Source organism: Syngnathus typhle, linkage group LG8 (genome assembly GCF_033458585.1).
Source record: "Syngnathus typhle isolate RoL2023-S1 ecotype Sweden linkage group LG8, RoL_Styp_1.0, whole genome shotgun sequence".
NCBI lineage: Eukaryota > Metazoa > Chordata > Actinopteri > Syngnathiformes > Syngnathidae > Syngnathus > Syngnathus typhle.
In genome coordinates, this window is record NC_083745.1 from 9,979,072 (window position 1) to 10,000,299 (window position 21,228).

General features: G+C 39.2%; 1 protein-coding gene across 2 annotated transcripts; it reads left to right on the forward strand.

Moving 5' to 3' along the window:
* The first annotated feature begins 248 nt into the window (after positions 1-248).
* klhdc3 (kelch domain containing 3) lies at positions 249-21,207 on the forward strand. 2 transcript variants are annotated; one of them, XM_061285754.1, is made up of 12 exons: positions 249-400; positions 1,874-1,939; positions 2,216-2,436; positions 3,168-3,344; positions 4,019-4,134; positions 4,494-4,565; positions 5,309-5,522; positions 5,673-5,759; positions 7,055-7,163; positions 16,164-16,237; positions 17,577-17,655; positions 18,426-21,207. In XM_061285754.1, the coding sequence occupies exons 3-12, from the start codon at positions 2,283-2,285 to the stop codon at positions 18,490-18,492; spliced, it is 1,149 nt and encodes a 382-aa protein (XP_061141738.1). In that variant the 5' UTR covers positions 249-400; positions 1,874-1,939; positions 2,216-2,282; the 3' UTR covers positions 18,493-21,207. The 2 variants fall into 2 exon arrangements, with proteins under 2 accessions (XP_061141738.1, XP_061141739.1); XM_061285755.1 differs by lacking the exons at positions 16,164-16,237; positions 17,577-17,655; positions 18,426-21,207 and adding an exon at positions 7,331-7,474.
* The last annotated feature ends 21 nt before the right edge of the window (positions 21,208-21,228 follow it).

Below are 21,228 nucleotides of genomic sequence, written 5' to 3' on the forward strand. Positions count from 1 at the left end.
GTTAACCACTGCACTATGACAGTGTCGCCCCCATCTGGTGCCTTACCAGCCTTATGATAGTCATGATGACAGTCATGATATGAAGACATTATTTACATGAGCAGGCAGTAGATGCCCTACTTTTCCTTCTACGGAAGCGAACTGGTCATTCCGGCAATGCACGTTGAACAATTAACATTCCTAGACGCCGTGCCTTACCAGGAAAAAAAAAACTGAACTGTAAGCGGTTGAGCCGTCTCCGTCACATGACTGCCTTGAGCGTGACAGTCGTGAATGAGGCGATAGGGGGCGCACTCTCTCCCTTGCCGACACGTCACAACATCCCTTCAAGGGGCTCCCTTGCCTGCCTTGCTGCCAGTGTTCAAAAACATCAGTGAACCACCTCCGACTCTTCTCCAAGGTAACTACGCTAAACATACTAACATGAGAACCTATTGGCTGTCGTGGCGTGCACTGACCAACCTTGTGTTTTATCCAAATAAATGTCGCTGTTATAACTCTTGTCATTTTCTAGTCGGGCATGCATGCGCTAAATAAAGTAGCGTAGATTAGCTTTAGCCTAGCTTACTCGCCAAGAGTCTCATACTATCGCTTGACTGCGGAACAAGATAACATTAAGATCGTCTACGTTGGTTGTGACAACCTCGCTGTCTTTTACAGACATGACGGTTAAAACGTCATGTTAAACCTAACTAGCTGGTGGATGAAGCTGTGGGAAGGTGTTATGGCTCTGCCCCACTGAATCTGATGTTGATGTTCCTAAATCAGACACATGATCGCTTATGACACTTTGGATTGTGGACCCATTTCACCACCTCTCAAGTGGTGGTTATACTTAAACCTTCTGCAGAAGACAACATGCCGTTGTGCAAACCCAGTGTTGCTTCTAATGTATGTACAGACATGTGTGGATTGTATAATACACAGCACAGCATCTACAGTATGTGTGATGAAGTAAAATAATCGTAGTTTAGATCTGGTTACCCCTCTGATGGGGGGCTCAAAATAGATAGGGTCGCTCAGGGATGTATTTTTAAGAGCAAACAAAGGTTGGGGGTCAGCAAGAAAGTGGGTCATCAAACAGAGTGGGGGCTGCAAAATGTTTTGCTCGCATGGGCCTCGATTGTTAAATATTCGGTCTCTAATACTGGTTATTAGATCATAAAACAAGAATGTGCTTCTTATCAACTCCCCTCCCAAACTATTCATTCATGGTGTTGCAAGTGGAAGCGTGCTGCACTGCTTTGTCCTCCATGGAATGAGAGCAAAGAATGTCAAAGACCTGTTATTAGCACCTATGGGAACTTTTTTCAATCGTGCAAAAATGCATGATATGACAAATAAAACTGATCTGGACAAAATTAGGTTTTGGTAAATGGACTACACTTTATGCTTTATCTACTACTTTGTTGCACAACCTTTTCAGGCTTAACCTTTTCGGATGAACAATACCCACAAACGAGTTCTGTAAGTCAATAAGACTGTCAAGAATTTTGTCCCACTTCTCGTGAGCAAACTGCTTCGGCTGTCTCACATTTTAAGGGCGTCTTTGCCTCTCTGCAATTTTCGGCACTTTCCACAGATTCTCAGTAAGATTTAGATCTTGCCTCATAGGGTCACTTCAGAATAGTCATGGGTTTTGTTCTTTGCTGTTCTTGGGTGGTTTTAGCAGAGAAGCACATTTTGCTCTAGATTACTGTGAGCATGATTATGTGGTCAGATGCGGTGGAAATGTGCATCACAACAGCCAATTACGGTTGACATATTCCTGCCCTACCTTTGCTTTTCAAGTTTTAATTTAAAGTTTGATTTTTTTTTCTCCCCCTCCCTTTGTGCTCCACTTGATCTTCATATTTCATGTTATGCTACACAGATCTAAGACACCCTGTGCAAGAGCCAGCCCAAGAACATAACCAAGCTTCTTCCATGTTTCACTACGGTACTGCTTTTTAAATGTATACAGAGGAGCCTCCAAAGTTGGAAACAGCTTTCATTGATGTTGGGTGACTTGTGAGTTGTTCACATTTCAAAACAAATACATATCTCAGAGGAAATAATCTAATGTGATTTTTATTTCCAGACTTAAGATGCACAGGTAATGTCTGAAGTACAATTTTTAACTTGACTTGATGAAATGAGGAGTTAAGCTAGTCCAGGAAATGTTCTTTAGTTACCTTCACCTTTTTTTTTTTAATTCCTCTTTTTGTGTTCCCAGGTTTAATGGTGGCAATTGGTCTGATGGTGATGAAGTGATTGACTACGCAGAGGTGCAGGCGAGTGGAATGTTGCGCTGGTCCGTCCACCTTGAAGGAGGGCCACGGAGAGTCAATCATGCTGCTGTGGCCGTGGAGCACAAGGTCTACACCTTTGGGGGTTACTGCTCCGGCGAAGACTATGAGACGCTCCGTCAGATCGATGTGCATGTTTTCAACACTGGTAAGTTAGAATGGATAAACTCAAGGCTTCCATTTATGTTTTGCAAGTCAACAAGTGCAAGTAGTCAAGTTTGCATTGAAATGTCTTGTGTTGCTGCTATGTTAAAAACGTGTATGACCTTTAAAAATGTCATACTGAAGTAAATGTACAGAGTGTGCTTGCTTGAGAAGTTGCCTACATTTTGCATCGCTTTTTATTACTACTCGTTTTAGTCAGCCTCCACTTGGTTAGAATAAATAAATAAATAATTGTTCACAAAACAATTAAAGTACTAAATAATCGTTCACAAAACAATAGCGGTGACAACAACCTGGGTGTTGCAGTTGCAGTTACTGAGCATTCATATTGGGAGTGTGCCAAAAGATCAGAGCAAGCAAACCTTCCTGAAGATGCTTATGCTCATTTGAATTGGAGATGAGAACATCTCAGTTGTTGTTTCCTGATTTCATCAGGTTGCTTGCTCTCCGAGACTTCCCTTTGGTGTCAGTTCCGCAGCAGTGCCTGCTGTCACGCCATTTTACCTTTTGATTAATTTTTAAAAATATCCCCACCACCCCCCTCTGTCAGCTGCAAATGAGTAATTGGTGAAATATTATCCAGCAAGACAAACAGAAATAAAACAGTTCAGGAAAATGTATCCACAAACCAATCATCTGGGAATGTAAGAGAGGTTTAAACTTGCCCGCATTGCGTTACCATCTTATTAATTCCTTGACAATTTAATGCCGTAGTGTCCATGCGCTGGATGAACTTGCCCCCGGTGAGGCCATTGGGACATGAGCGGGCTCGTGAAGTGCCATACATGCGTTATGGTCACACGGCGGTGCTACTGGATGAGACCATCTACTTGTGGGGGGGGCGCAATGACACCGAAGGGGCCTGCAATGTGCTGTATGCATTCGACGTCAGTAAGTAGAGAATGCTCACAATATATCTACAAACCTTTCTGCATTGATGGTCTGGTACTTCCTTAAGCAGAATAATCATGATATTAAATGTTCTTGTACTTAAAATATATAAGATATATACACATTGGTGTGAATTGGGGTTCGAATGGTTCACAAAATCCACATTTTTCTCTTACTTGGCAAAGAAAGTTTTGTTTAACAAATGTGCAAAACAAGTAGTTTAGAAGTGCTGTGGTTAATTGCTAATCAATTAGCAAAATAATTGATACATTTCACATTGTCGAAATCCTATAGTCGAATTTCAGCCTCTCACTCAACAGTAAATATACTCAAATTTGTGCAGTCCCCCCCAAAAGCAGACTGATGATCTTTCAGGTAAATCGAAATACAACATCAGCTGGGGTAGACTCCAGCTCGCCTACGACACTCATGAGAATAAAAAGAATAGAAAATTTGAGCTTGCGTTGTTTGTGGTAAATATTTGTTAAGACTATTGTACAGGCTATCCTTTAATTGAACCCACTATTGAACACTCCAATGCAGATATTTATTCCTTGCTATATATTACAACTAGGCCATGTGTAACACACACACACACCAAATCTCTGCTTACTTTTTACCAGAGGTTTGATGTAAAGCACTGACAACTAATTCAAGCTATCCCTGCTCTCTAGATACCCACAGATGGTTCACACCCAAAATTTCTGGAACCGTTCCAGGGGCAAGAGATGGCCACTCGGCCTGTGTACTGTTGAAAGCGATGTATATATTTGGAGGTTACGAACAGCTGGTGAGTCTTTGCCCTGTTTTCTTCTGGGTGATGGAAAAAAATATGTAGTGAAAGATACTTGTCCAGTAACTCCACTTGGAAAAACTACATACATGAAGATCGATGAGGGGGGTGTCAGGTCTAAATACCATCAGACATTATTTTACACACTGAAAGAAGAGGAGAAGACAACCAGTATTTTTTTGCTCGCGAGGAGAATTACGTAGAAGGCCCAGTTACAGACCTCCACCAATCCTGAGCTCTTCTTCCGCTATATATATGTGTGCCTTCAACTTGTTGGCAAATTGAGTTTAGTATGAATTTTTGGTCACCACGGTGGTCTAGTGAAAATTCAATTCCTTTCACGTCCTGCTCTCTAGGCTGATTGCTTCTCCAATGATATCCACAAGCTGGACACCACTACCATGCATTGGTCTTTAATTGATACCATGGTAAGTTTAACAAAATATATATATATATATTTTAATCTTTAATTGAAAAGAAGGGAAATGTTAGCTCATCCAGCAAGGCTTAATTCATTCACTCCTGCAACTATCTCTAGTTTTCAGGATCTTATGCATTCTAGTGAACTGGAGAACTGGACACCACAGTCTATAATGCAAATGTTTTAAAAGACCAACCACACAATTTAGAACCTTTTATTAGTGTCCAGTGCATGAAGTACCTCTGCAATAAACACCATCATTAAATCAGCATCTTATATTGTACAGCACATCTGCCATGTGCACAGTTATTTAGAATTATTAAAGTAAAGTTCTACTTGTTAATTTGACATCAATTAATTAAACATGTCATGTTTTTATTCATGCTGAGTGCACATATTTGAACGACTCTTATTAAGGGTTATTGTATGCTGCGTTGTTCACCTCACTAATTTGATTGCAATCACTTTCAGTTAAAATTCCATAAAACTGAATTTATTTTTCTTTTGATTACTCTATTCCAACTGCTAAATAATAGCGTTCCCCTCTGGCCCTCTGGTTGTTTTCTTTTAATAGCCTCCACTAGGTGTCACAATTTCCCTTCATGTCTCGTCTCAGTGTAAAGATAACAATTAACAGTGATGTGGTGTTAAAAGATATGAAATCTAATTTGTGATCATTCCGTTATTTTTGATTTGATTGTTTTTATTTATTTATTTTCAAACAAATGCACTCTATTTTTTTCCTTTTAGGGCATTCCAGCAAGCTGGCGAGACTTCCACTCGGCAACCATCATTGGTACAAAAATGTTTGTATTTGGAGGGCGAGGTGACCATTTTGGTCCATTCCACTCCCACAATGAGATCTACTGCAACCAGATAGAAGTTTTTGATACGCAGACCAATACCTGGCTGAGCAGGCCCGCAACACAGCTCTCACCTGATGGACGAAGAAGTCACTCAGCTTGTAAGGAACTCATTCAATTTTCACTGCACTGCCATTTAGCTTCAAATCTTGCAATTCATCCCGGCGGGTTGTGTTATTTATACAAATGTTATTAATCTTCATGCTCAATGGTTAATATAATCTCCCATTCTTGTCCATGTGCATATGTAGTTTGCTACAAGGGAGAGCTATACATATTTGGAGGATACAATGCCAATGTGGACCAGCACTTCAATGATCTCTGGAAATTCAGTCCAGGTGAATGCTCTTTACATCTCTCAGTTGCTCTTTCCCTTGTGCCCTGTGATTGGCTTGCAACCAGTTAAGAGTGTGCCTCGCCTACTCCCCGTGTACTGCTGCGATAGGCTACAGCACACCCGCGACCCTCGTGAGGATAAGCTGTTTAGAAAATGAATGTGTTTTTTTCCATTATCAATTTGGGATAAATCTTTGTTCTAATGTTCAGTGCAGTCAACTAATCTAATGTTTTGCCAAGCGTCTGTGTATGTTGTATCTCCCACAGCACGGTCTCCCTCAGGATTTATTTTATCCCTATATACCAGGATGGTGAAACGTTTGCAGGCAGTTCAGGGCTAATATAGTAAATATATTAAAATATTCAATAAATAAGAAGACACTTCAAACAAACTTAAGAATATCTTTATGGACATATTCTGAAATATTCATAAGTCCTCCTAATTTGAACCACAACTATCCTCAAAGTTAAAGTGAAGAGTTATCAGAAGAATTATCAAGAGTTTTAGACTTCAAACGGCTGACTTGTGGATATGCCTGGTTACATGTTTTTGATCTATGGCAGGGGTCACCAACGTAGTGCCCGCAGGCTCCCAAGAATCTCATAAGTAGATCTATAGAAGTATTGCCTAATGATTTTATTCTGTTTCCTAATTATTGTGAGATGTAATTAGCGTGATCAATGTCTTCGCTTATTTTTCAGGAATGCGTACCAAACTGGTAGGTAGCCCTTCCCAAAAATTGATCTCAGCTTGAAAAAGGTTGGTGACCCCTGATCACCTAATTAGGGCAACCCATGATGAGTTTTATAATAGATTTATTTGTTGATTAATCAATGAATGGGGAAAAACATAACAAAGCAGAACAATTTTCTAAATCGAAAGTGCAGAAAATGCACTAACATTAGTAATGATTTAGTGGATTGTTTGGGATGTAACATGTTAGAAAATAGACAAAATTATTGATCATTGTTTTGCAAGGCAAAGTTAAATTAAAGAAAAAAGATATTAGGTCTGCATTCATGGAAGACTACGGAAATTTGAGAATATTCTCTGGCAGAAATTTATTGATAAAATGACTATCGATTAATTTGATAATTGATTAGTTGTCGATTTAATTGTTGGAGTATACATTTTTTAAATTGCATCAAAGAAAGTAAAATCTTCATGGTTGATCTAGTGCAGAAAGCAGTGAATATCAGTGAACGGGTTTGTATGTATAACATGTCAATACGGTACTGTATGCATCTTTTTATCCCCAAATAATCAACATCATTATCAATGTGTGTTACGCTACAGAAGCCTTTTTATGGACAAAAATAGAACCCAAGGGGAAAGGCCCATGTCCTCGGAGACGTCAGTGCTGCTGCATGGTTGGAGATGGAATCATCCTCTTTGGAGGAACCAGGTAAAGCAAAAAAATATTGAAATAGTTTGTCACATACAGTAGATACAGCTTTGCATGTTAGTCACTGATTAGTCAAGCTTTGATACACAACTACTCGCTGTAGTTTTTGACATTCTCAAATAAGGCAGATTAGTTTAACTTCTAATTTAAATCATGATCAAATTTAGGGCAAGGACTGTTCTCTCTTCCCTACATGCCAATGTGATGGTCTGGCTCCTGTAGACGATCGCCTGGGATGATTTCATTGGTGGTCATAAGGCAGTAATGATAACTGACTGGTACCTGCTAAAGTGCCACTGTGCTGTTTCGAGGCCAGTAGCCAGTGGACTAATGAGGTAGCTAACGGCTTTTAGATGGCCCAGCATAGTTGGGACCTGGGCTATTGTTATCACAAAGCTGAGTTATCAGTCAAAACCCCACTGGGAAAACCTGATAGTGCAGATGGGAAGGTTGCGGATAAGAGTCCTCTCAGCCCCACTGCGTCTACAGGCCCGAAATCCTTCAGACCTCAACTCATGATAACTCAGTCTGGATGGCCTCTGTATCATAGGTTTAATTACAGTACAAATAATATTATTTACATACATAGACAAAATTGTTGATTCCCCTCTGTTAATGAAATAAAACGCCACAATATTCACAAAAATAATTTGCAACTGACTGAAGTAATACAATTCCACTGTTCATGTAAGATTGAGATCAGTTCTTGGTTAAAACCACACCTAAAGTATTCAGTGATTATCAGAGCGACATTCTTTTAACCGCAGTACAGTAATGATTAATAACTACATTGCTCTGAGATCTTATCAAAATGGAGGAGAAAAAAACAATTCTGTTTGTCAGTGTCAAACTGTGTTTCATTTAGATATTGTAAGCATTGGAAATTTTGGCAGCAATTCAGGTCAGAAAATGTTCCAAAATGTGTTACTTGTATTACTTTGAATTCGTTTAAGCCTAGGGAAGGTGCTACGTTTAAGTTCTCTTGTTCTTAAAAAAATAATTTCAATCTGTTGCCTAAATTTTATAATTCTAAAATTATCACGGGTTTATAGTGAGGCATTTTTGAAGTATGAGAAGCACAATTTTCCGAACAGCTTCATTCAGATAAATAACAGCATACTCAAGATGGTGACAATAATCTGTTTGATTTTTTTTTTTTTTTACCTTAAATACAATGCAATATTAAATGTTGACTATAATCTGTTTCGAAATGCTGGTCAATATCCAGTTTGATGATTTAAGGAGAAAAAAATCCTAACGACCTCGTAGAAAGTTGCACCGTCCCATGATAAAACGTTTATTAAATGTACAAGCCATATTCGAACTTGTTTTTAATGGTGACTTAAGTGTACAAATAAGGTCTCCATTTTACATTTGTTAAACAGCAAAACACTAAACTTAAATAGCAAATGAGCAATCAAAGTCACGCTTTTTTAAAAAAAGTGTAATTTTACACTTTAAATTCACAGGACATTACTCTAAGCAAAATCATTTTGAAGTGAACCAGAATGCTAAACCATGCTTAAGCCATGTTAAGATAAATAATGTACCTTGTGTTTTTGTATCTTGCAAAGTTAGCCTGCCTCCAATTTGCGTTGTACAGTAAAACATACTTAAACACTGTTTTGTTTACCCTGGATATCCCTATCCCCTGGATTAGCCCATAGTGGATTTCACCGGGACTCGATTTCCTGTTGAGAACAAACTGGGCTTGAGTTGGTAAAATTCATCAGTTAGTGTGGTTAGAATCACGGGAACGATGAAAGAAACAACACACTAATTCCACAATCTTCAAATCAATGGTCTTCTCAATTTAGTCCACTTGTACTTTATTTCTGTTTTTGTTACTATCCACATAGGTGTGATCTTAAGACTCCTGTCACAAATTGACCACACATTTCTATTGACTGGCATTTCATGTTTGTTTAGATGAGCACCTGTAAGCTTCTTACGCACAGGAACTCCCATAAGAACGAGTACACACTGAAGTAAGACGCACAAATTCTCACTAAGTGGCTTCTAAGTAGTTTGTTTTTTTATTATTATTACTTCCTTTATTTTTTTTGCAATCAAGATTGCCCATCCGTGTTAATTTGCACTACAAGATGGTAAAAGAAAGGTCTTTTTTTTTTTTTTTTTTTTAACTTTAAACCATTCTGTTATAAAGGGGCCTGGTTCGTGTGTTTGTTTTTACATGACCTAACAACAGGAGGGCAGTTAACAGGCCTAAAAAGTTATTGGTATCTGTCTTTATGCAGCTGACGAATGCTTGCACAGGCCCCATGAATTATGCGCCGGACACGTTGCTTGTGTTCTTTTGTGGGTCTGCTCATTTGGTAGGTCGGCCCAAGGAAATTGTGTTCAAATTTATGGCTCACATTTTGTTTTCCTGGGTTGTCCTTTCAGACTGATCTTGAACAGAGCCCCTCTGTTGATATTTATTCTCAGTCTTAGATTTGTGTTGGCAATTATTTATTGCTTTAGTGAAGTACAATAAAATCCCGGAACTCCCAAATCGCCCAGCTTTCAAAGGCATTTTGATGTGTGAAATTATTAGTCTGAGCTAAATCCAGCAGGTGAGTTAAGCTGTATAGGATGTAAGAAATGGTTTTAGACAAAAAGATCATTAATACAGATTGTTCTGTATAGGATGTAAAAATTGGTTTTAGACGAAAAGATCATTAATACAGGTTCTTCTGAGTCCATGTGTCATTTTTGCACAGGAATTGACCCAATTTATAGCATGCTTCAGAAATGGAGTGTACACATTGCTTAAGGGTAAATGGCTGGATAGTTTTGGCAGCCTAGAGTGCCACTTACGTTAGTGTAAATTGGCATGCTGAGCTCCAGAGAGGCGCGAAATTCTGCCCCATCACTGATTTATGACCTGAGGGTGCATTCTTTCTCACGGAGTGCAATTTGATCTGCCCTTACCACCTCTGCTACACTCATTTGCCGAGACCTGCTCATTGCCCCACGAAGGACGACCCATGCATGACTAACTCCACCTGCACTGACCTTCACCTACCAAAGCAATTAACTGCATAGCCTGCAAAATGAAACATCCAATATCTCTGAGCTCCATGCAAGTCACTGAACATACTCCAGCTTTATAAATTATCTTGTTTAGCTTTAAGTGGCACAGCTAAGATGAGTGCACAACATTTTATGGTAATGGTAAATTGCTAAATTATTTTTCAGGCTGGGAACTGGGCATCGTTTGAGGGGTATAGTGGGACAAGGACATAACAGATTGGCACACTGTGAACAGACAGATTCCAAGCTGTTTGGGAGAATCTACTGCTTGTCATAATAAAGTGTATTTGTACCATAATATAAATATAAAATCTTGTTTGACTTTATCTCTAAGTTTTTATTATTATTGCAAGTGATTCATCCAAGAGTACTACACTCACAAATATTGTAATTAGTTAAAAATATTACTGATCTTATTTTTCTTTTAAAATGTAAAGTATTCCCAAGTGCAGTGAGTCAAAATTAAATGCATTTTTGTTTCAACACCTTTGTAGTTCCTTTTGTTTAAAAAGTAGTATTTTAATAAAACCTTTAATTGTAGTGTAGAAGCTGTTTTGTAGATTTCGAACCAATCTTGCCAAATTGAATTTATTCTTAAAGCAAATCATTTTCATTACTGAATAAGGTAAGCAGTCTACGAAATGCTTTAGATGTTTGGCGATATAGAAATCCTAATTTTCAAGTTGTTAGCCCATGCTTCTAGCTCGAGAGACTGTGTGGTTGCTTAGGACTCGTTTCAAGGGAGACCACATAGCAGGTAATCTCACTGGTAGCCAAAACATCCCAACACAAAACCTCTTGTTTATTCCACCAAAATCTCACCATGATATTTAATCTGGGTGGAATTTGACTAGTGAATTTAAAACAGCAATTTGCTGAGCCAGTGATTTTCTACCTTGTCCACTGATCTTGTTTTGCTGATCAGGAGGTCAAAAGTCTGGTGCCTCGATATCACCTATAATACCATTTAGCACCTTATCAATGGCGGAAAGGGCTGCTGTTATGATAGTCCAGCTGGCTAAAGTGTAGCTTATCACCATTGAACCTGATAGTTTCAATTTTAGACTAAACACTACGTTGGACTTTGCCAGTTGATTATTGAACCGTTTTTTTTCTTTGTCTTTTCCCAATGTATTTCATATAATGCTAATGACGCCTTATACATTTTAACTTTTGAATTTATGGTCAAACTCCTGCACATCGTTTTCCATTGCAGCTGCACTTGTCGTATTCCGTTTTAAGACATGCTGCGGAGACGCTTGGCTCCACGCAAACACGATTATCAACTCTTCAGTTATACACATGTTGTCATTATCCCTTTCGTGTCAAAGGGTAGGTTGCAGAGGTTTCCTTTTAGGAATTGACAGTCGGCTTTTGTGTGTGTTTCATATGGCTGAGATAAAACTTGTCAAACAGCGAGGTGACCTGAGATGGATTTGGGGCATCTCGCACGTGCGGTACGAGACCTTTGGGCAGCACAGCAATTCAGTGATTTACCCTTCAAAGACGTTAGCATGCTAGTATTTCATCTGCATCTTAACCCTCCTTAACCCACCAACAGCCTGTATACGTTATGGTGTCATAGGGGTGAGTGCTCCACGGCAGCTCAAATAAACAACCTGCATCGGTGACAATCTGTAATGTCATTCAAGTAAAATGACATGTAAAATAAAAGTCGAACATTGGATTCAATATTCCTGTCATGGGATTTTGTGGCAAATGTGCTCTGAAGATTCATTTCTTACATATTTCAATATTTTAGTTTTGACCAATTGTGACTAGAGGAAAAGATTTCTATAACTCAAGGTTTAAAGGCATCACATAATATGGTTTGCCATCAACCGTGAAAAGAACAACCTGTTTCTGCTGTACATTATTCTGTATTACAGCATCATCTTTAGGATCTTGCGCCATTTGGCCTTGACATCCGTTTTATGAATTGCAGCTGGATAATGTGGCAAGAGTTTTAAAACGTTAATATGCCACCTCAACCACCTCCTATAGATTGTAACCAGCTGTGTTACGCCCAAAATAGTAATTCATGTCTTTCTTCTTCTTCCCATCAGCTCCAAGTTTGTGTCAGTGTAATGTGATTAAAAAAACAACCCTGCAAACGCAGCCCTGAAAAGAGAAGCCCAATAAATAAATGTGTGAAAGGGCCACTTTGCACTTTTGCTCCATTTGAAAGGCAAATTAGATTTGTCGTCAAATCTTAGAATTTGAGATTTGGATATAAATAGCAACTGGCATTGTCTAATCTGAAAACAGGCATCTTCAGGAGCCAGAAGTAGTTAGTGTCTCACTCTCATCATGGGGCTACAGGTCTTAATCCAATTTCCAGCCACCACTCAGGAGGGGGCACAGATATGTTGGTAAGACTTGGTGAGACAGCAAAGATTAAGGCAGAAAAAAATGGATGAGAATCTAACAATGAGTGATAACAATTGGATTATCGAAACCTTCGTTTACTGTTTTTCAAGAATCCAGTATGCCATTTAAAATAGGTCAGCAAAGGAAGCTTAATGAACGTCACCAATATAAAATTTGGATACAGGTTCAGACACGCATACAACCAGTGCATCACGCATCTAAGTTCAGAAGTGGGACTCAAAATGCAGATTTTGCTTTATGACAGAATCTGCATCCCAGTGTTGATTCATTTTTGCCGCAGGATTTGCTAGAACCAGCTGTTAAATTCATTTGTTTTTTCCTTCTTCTCTAAAAGGCTTACAAAACTAATTAAAAGTGTCTGTTCAACCTGATAAGGTGTTTTACAGGAAGTTGTAGTGTGTGCGATAAGTTCCTGTGAGCTAGATGGTCCTGGAGGAGCAAAGTTCAATAGGATGTTGTAGCGAAAGGAACAGGATGAAGATCGTATCATTCCAAGAATGAGGATATCGCCAATGAAATGACTCAAAACACTCCAACAGATCGTCATAACTTTCCCATTGGCATTTCTTGCTGGTGTTTTTACAACACCGTTTGGCATTTACATGGATGAATTCCCAGTCTGGAATCCTCCTTGGTTCTAATGTTCCCTCATTAGTTTTAGCACAGTAGTTGATTTTCTACTGTTTCAGTGGCCTACTTTCAAAGATAATTAGGGGGAGACGTCAGCGCTTTACTAGAGAAGACGGCAATTGGGTGATTAGACACCCTCATTGAGTGTTGTTTGAAATAGCAACCACTGTTGTTTTAGTGGGGGAGTATCGCTCTGGCTTCTTTTAGACTGGGAACCACCGTTGTTGCGGGGTCGGGACAACCAACTTTCACACGTAGTGATACTTTGCTGATCGAGTAACAAAGTGAACCATCAAACACCAGGACGCCACATAAAGTCCAAACACTGTGACTTTCCCGCTTCCATCAACTCCCCCTTTTCCTTCCCTTACTTCTAAGATCTTTTTGGCTTGTTTTACAAAGAGCAATAAAACATTAATGTGCTGCTGGATTTCACACCCAGGCTAATATTGTCCATGAGTAGGCGAGAAAGTTGTGTCCCAGCAATACAGTTGTCATTTCTCTTGATGGTCTTAAGGCATTTTCTTATCTGTACCTTTTTCACGCATCAGCATCCAAGGCTGACACTCTCTCGCTGTGTGAGTTGTTGACAGCTAGCGCGCTGCATTGTGTTCTCGAGACAGTGGAGTTACTTATGGTGCTGTTGGTGTCATTCCAACATGTTCAACTTTGCATAACCTTTAACAACAAACGTTGAGGCACTGACAAGAATTAAAAACTCAACAAACAAACTGAGTTGCCAACAGCATGTATGATAATTATGTCACATTAATTGGTTTCGCTTCCTGAACTACTGAACTCTAATGGCTCAGACATATTTTTCTCTTTTACAAACTATTCCACTTGTCTCTTACCTTATTGGGCTCATTTGTTTAGCACATTATAATAGCAGTTTGGCAATTATCAACCATTTGTAATGCACAATAGAACACATTATAAATCACAATTTGTATTAAAATGTACAAAATCAAAGTGGGCATGTAAATTGCTAACTTAATCTGTTTCTTTCTACAGCAACTAGATACTACTAGCAACTAAAATAGGTGAAAATAATCCGCCATTATCTGGTGCTATTGAATCGGTTTGCACTTCTACAAGCCTGCTTCTTCTTGTCTTGCGTGCAGTGCCCATTACTTGAGTTCGGTATGTCGCATAGATTCCCTCCATCTAGTTTTCTGTGGTATTTTCTTTACCAACATTCCTGTTACCCCTAAACCAGTGGCGTCAAACTAATTTTTTGGGCGGGCCGCATTGTAGTCAGAGCTTCTTTCGGAGGGCCATTATGACTGTCAACCCAAATAAATGTATGAGCACCTCTTATTATATACAGTAAAAGCTACTAAACAAACTGACAAATAACTCATTTGCAAATCAGACAAGTAAAAACTGGTCAAATATAAAAAAAGAAAAAGATATTAAAAGTGAAGACAATTTGCAATTCGAGTAATGACACACGAATTTGATGCACAATTTGTCTTTGCGGGCCGCATAGAATGATGTGGCGGGCCGTATCTGGGCCCCCGGGCCTTGAGTTTGTGCTCTGAACGTTTTAGGCATGACACTTGAGTGATGGTACAGCCTGTCGGTCTATATGAAGGACGGGAAGCAAAGATAAGAGTCACCGGTGTTCCGATGATGGGACGGGGTTGTTGAAGGTATTCGATTGAAGGTTCTCTATAAGCCTGGGTGGATCACCTTTTTTGGGGAAGGGGGCGTAATGACTTCCACAGCTGGCCCTCTGGGACGACTGTGCTCGTGCTCTGCTCCTCTCCTGGCTGCTTTAAGCCTCAAACATGTTTGTTTGGGGAAGATTAGGAGTGTAAACCCCTTACAACATCCTGAACACGCAGCGAGAGGGAGACGCGGTGGCGGAGACAGCGGGAAAGAGAAATAGAGATTGATGAGTTGGAGGGGTGCGGGGGATCCTCAAACTATTTAATCAACTCCCAAGTAGGGATGCACTGGTCCCATGTTTTCTCTCCCTTTAATGTACGGGTGTGTGATATAAAAAGGATGTTCAATAGAAGGTATGAATTTGCCCAAAAATAGATTTGGAGCCTACTGGCCAATCATGATGATGTATGTTGATTACATCTGAATCTCCTTTTGTCCTTACTACTCAAGTTTGTCATAGAGGCCCCAATTTTAGGCCTATGGCCAGCCACGATAGAAAGTATGTTTAGAGTATCTGCTTTATTTTTTGTTCTTAAAGACGTGAGTTATTGCGACTGATATTTGGAGTTTTTGACTCATTTGTATTATGGGGAATAAAATAGCATGTTGCAGAGCTGCTTAATGTTACTGCTGAGTGTTAATTGTGACTCTTGAAATTTGATTAGTCTAATTGAATGCACTTGATTTCTTTGTTATGATTGAAAATGAATTGGTGAAGTCACGGATTAATGAATGCATTACAAAAAAATAAATACCATTGTATTGTTTTCATTTAAAATATCAGCAGTATTATTTCTTGTTTGCACAAGTTTGAATCAGGTGCTAACTTTTAATTCCGACTTCTAATCTAATTTGTAATATCGTTATTTATTTCATCAGTTTAGTTTCTCTTCTCTTGGCAGTGATGCACCGAGTGTGTTACAGGTGTGTTTGCATATGTGCATGTTGCCATGGCAGGAAACAGATGTGCAATGATATGAACGGCATCACATGTCTGGGAGGCTATCTGTACGGGCCAGCCTGTCTTACTGCACTGCTCGACTTCCTGTGGGCTTAAAATCAAGCTGGCCGTGATAAGGAGAGCTGAACGATGTGTCACCAGCACATTTTTAATCGTCTGTGATTTTTTGGTTAACAGTGATAAAATGTGCCAAGAAGTTGAATTAAATTACGTTCTAGTTCGTAATGCAGTTTGTGGAGCAGAAGGTGATGCTGCCCTGTATTCATTTCTTTCTCTTTGATAACTACAAGCTATTGTCTTTGTTGCAGTCCCTGTCCTGAGCAAGGAATGGGTGATGAATTTGACCTCATGGATCATTCAGACCTCTACATCTTAGATTTCTGTGAGTATCTCTGTCACCCATCGCTTTTCCCCACACATATTTCCAAACTGATGTCGAGGGGCATTGTCTGTTAAATCTGAGGTACACTTTGGGACCTCTGTAGATAAAAGTCACTTTGGTGAGCAAGATTGATTTTATTTTAAGGGATCGGCCAATCATCTATTCCCCAAAATTAAGGAAATGGGGGTCCATTCTGATCGCTGCGCCCCTTGTATGTACGTATATGTTCCCTCTTTTAGCCTGAAGACAGAAATATGGCCGTTGAAGTGTAAACCAACTCCAAAGTACAAGCTCTATGCAAGCTTCTGCTTCATATATACATTCATCTTAGATCATACGCATCGTCTGCATCACTTTAATAGCGTTCAGATGAACATGATGAACAGTACTTATACAGCATTCACCCCATTCAAGCCTATTCATTATCAACCATGCAATACAAATGGCTTTACTGTGGTTGACAGGTAATGAGTTGTTTAGCACATCATGACACCAAGAGTTGTTTCTTCTATTCTGCTTACTCTGCCTTCACCATCATTTGAGTACATTCTGAGCTGAATGCAGATTTGCCTGAGCTCCTCTGGGATTGTGTGAAGTGAAGTGTTTGAAGTAGTTGCACTTTGTGGTTTGATTGCGACTGTAGCTCTAATGGTTCACCCACCTCGTTGAGACGGATTGTTTTCGAAGTGGTTGAATTTGTTGATAGTCAACGTAAAGTATGTGTTTTTATAAACAAGGACAGAGTTTCACAAGGAACCATTGCAGTGGTGTTTGCTGGTCTTTGCAACACTGCACATACTAGGTCACTTTTATGAGACGATGGCCCTGATCACCTGGGACCCGTACACAGAAGAATTCCCCAAAAGACATAAAATTGAAAGTTTCAAATATATTCCAAGAAGGTTCCATCTGTTAACAATGAGGAAAACAGGCCTCACCTGAATTTCTGCACTTAAAATGAAAATGATGTTAGTCATAATCCCAAGGGGTAACCAAAGTTGAGTCTAAATCTAAATCGACTTTCTTCCTGTTCTCAGGTCTTTCACCTTGATTAAATTCTTTAGTGCTCACAGCCTATGCACATTCAGTTGCTATGCGATTTTGTCCAGAATGAATGGCGTGGGTGTTTTCTGTGTAGAGAGGCACATTTGATTATGTTAATGCCTCATTCAGTTTTCACACAAGCCTCATGTTATTATGTGGTACACTTTATAACTTGAACAAGGTGATTTTCATAACATAGATCAAACTGCTTTTAATTATGTGACGTGGCTACGTTCTAAATTGTGTTTCACTAATGTCTCTATCCTATGAGTCATCCCTCTTTTCTTTATTTCAGGTCCTAATTTGAAAACATTATGCAAAATAGCTGTAATTCAGTACCGTCTGGAGCAGTCGGGCCTCCCGCATGATATCAGGTCTGACAAACATCCTGTTCTTTGACATATGCTACTTATTAAATTGTCCCTGTTGTTGTTGTGTGCTTTGCCACTGTTTGAAGAGACAAACTTTTAAAAACAAATTAAAACTTAATTCATTTTTGTCACTTGACGTCGTTTCTCTTGCATCATCACTACCGCCTTGCACTTCTTTTTAAAGTTCAGAGTTATTTTGAACCTACGTATAAAGTTTCTTTTGTGTGCGTATATGTGTGAGAGAGACGTTGTGAGGTCATAAAATTCTGATCAATTCCCGGTACTCTTCAATGAAATCTCCTGCCTCTGTGCCAATCCAACACATACACACACGCGCTACACAAAAAAACGAACAAAGCTATTGAGAGGGACGGAGTGTTGAAACCAGAGCCAGTGATAACAATCTGGAGCTCAACCTCTGACCTGTCATCAGGTCAGTACTAGACCCTGTTGTCAGACACTGCTCCCGGTTCTCATATTACATCATAGCCTCCCCTCATCCAACTGATGTCACACACCATTAATTACAACTGCTTTGTATTTTAGGGCTATCACGTGGTCGGTCTTATTTAATTTCATCAAAATGTGAAAATGAATGTGGTCATACTGTGGTATGTTGGCCATTGTACAAAGCTACAAAGGTCCCCCTGATTCTTTCTGTGACACCGCTTGACATCAAATGACACAAATGTTAATATTATTTTTCAATTTATTTCATTATTATTTTCTTATCTTCATCATTGATTTTAGAACTCTCTTTCTCTTCCGTCCAGGTGGGAACTGTCTGCTATGACCACCAACAGCAACATCAGCAGGCCAATCGTCTCCCCCCATGGCTGAAAGTTAGCTGAATATAAAACAGAAGCCTATTTCTTTTCTGCCATCCACTTGAGCATGGATGAACTGTTTTGTCAAACACAGATCTGTGCTGGATTTTATCTCATTTATCCAAAAATGTCCCGCAAAGGACTTGTTTGGACTCAGTGGACTTTCTCATGCTCAGGATGTTTCACAAGAGGAAAAGAAAAATGGGTGAGACCCATTCACCCGCTCTCTCTCTCCCTCTCTCTTAATTTTTATGGGGGTTGTCATTTGAAATTCAATCAGCCTATGATAATCATAAACTTTGAAGCACAGAAAGAACTAGCAAAAAAAAAAGCTCATGTTGAGGTCATCAAACACAACTACGCTTCTTTGAGAGAACACAATCTCTAGATGGAGACAAGTAGTTCTTGAGAATGTACTTTTATGTCTATATATACCAGGCTTGTCCATTTGCAGCCAATGCGTAAAAAATGTTGATGATTGGGTGTCGTACTGGTTTTAAAAACAAAAGACTATTGAGATGCTTAACTTTTACTCTTGCTTCATCACCAACTCACTGCCACCCACTGCCCAACAGTGACTCAACTCTCATTTACTAGGCAGTTGTGACCACTTCATCCATCTCAATGTCTTAAACAAGACCTTCCCATGTCAATACATAACATTTCTGTGGCTGTGCTGTTACTCACCTGCTAAACGACCCCCGCTTCGCTGTGCCAAATGTAAGAAATTAATCACAGTATAATTGCATAGTGTGACATTTACACTTGTTGAATATGCATCTCCAAACTTTTTTAGACAATCCATGTGGTGTTAGACACTTTTCTCATTACTTGCTTGTTGACTCCAGAGGGAGCGTGCACGTTTCCATGCTCACAAGTGAGGTGATACAACTGCATAAGGGCTGCCTTAAAGTTTTCCTCTCTAGAACGCTCATCCAGATTCATTTAATTGTAAGTATATATCATAAAACGTGTGTAATTTATTGCACATCACTTGGAATCACTAAACAGCTATTCATTTGCATTCTTTTTTGATGCTTGACTGTTAAAAGTCTAGCTGAATTTTACACCAGATATACAGGACAAATACTTTGGGCTGTCACTCAGCTTGTTTCATAATTAAGCTCTTTCACAGAATTCATTTTGACATTGTAAACCATTAAATAGTACAACAGATGCATTTAATATTATTGAGGGAATACTACAATTCCTATTTCCATTAAAAAGGTTACATGTACATGTTATGTTACAGTATAGGGTGCTTATCCATCCATCCATCCATCCATCCATCCATCCATCCATCCATCCATCCATCCATCCATCCATCCATTTTCTGAACCGCTTATCCTCACTATTATTATTATTATCATCATTATAATTCATCCATACATTATCTGAACCGCTAACCATCATGAGTGTCACTGATGCGGTGGAGCCAATCCCAGCTGACTTCAGACAGATTATTATTATTATTATTATTGTCATTACTACTATTAGGGTATTAACTATTGTACTGTTGGCTCCACCCAGCCCCCAGAATTACGATTGCAGAATTAGTAGTCTGCTCGCTAGGACATATTGGAGACACAACTCTTTTCATGCGTGATTGTCATTGCTAAAATGTTTGTACAGTAGCTGTATGCATAACCAAGGGTCTGTTCCTCTACTGTCATTTTTTTAACGTAATTCAAAAAAGACTAAAAATACATTTATTGAAGACTGTTTTCAGTCAAGTCTATATTTACAGCCTCAACTCACTGTGCTACCTTTGTATGGAGGGTAAGAAGTGCTAAGAGGTTCTTGTGACACAAGCAATAGGAGCTTGGTACTGTTGCGGAAGAAATTATGGTTAAAATAAACCCAGCAGCAGTACCCTGGGCTCTCGCAGTGCATCGGCCTGCGTCATAAATGTTTACAAATCAGTTTACATTAAATCACAGGTTTAAGACAGCAGATTAGGGCATTAAAGCATATCAGGACAGTCAGAGGAGACAAAATGCTGATCTACAATCTAATAGAGACCACAAAGCAAAGATGCATCTTTCTCACTCACGCACATTTACGTACTCACTTAGACACCGTAACACACAATACTGCTCACTAAATTAGTCAGTGCACACCAGCTCCTAAAAACAAGTCAAACACTGAATGGCCATCAGGAATTTGCTATTATTTCTAATTCTATTGTATGGTGATGGTGTTTTTCCTTTTTTGGTGTATTAATATGGGTGATGGAACACTTCAGGGACAAAAACACATTGATTCAAGGACACTGTTGGGCAACTCATTTTACTCTGATAATGATGCATACACCTTCACTAAGGATGCGATTGATGGGTGCGTTTGCTTAAATATTTTGACCTCATGGTTTTAATGGCTGTGATTTACCCCACCCTTTAAGATACAATTTAAAAAAAATGTTGGAGGGGTGTGCCTTGGTTTCCAAAATGGGTAACGCTGTCGGACTGTCGTACCAGCGACTGTATTGTGCACAGTGAGATGGCATAGGAGTATATTGTATCCATTTGTTGTTATTAACAAATTGTGTACGGTAAAGGGACAAAGTATAGAGTGTATTCAACATTTAACTATCCATATATACCTCACCTTTCACCTCGCTCACCTTTTTCCTTTTATTGTTTACTGTTTTCAGGACGATTGTAAAAGTTGGTCAGGACTTCCTCTGCAATATATGAACGAAATCAGTAATAAATCTAAGACAGTTTGACTATAGTTGTCTTTTTGATTG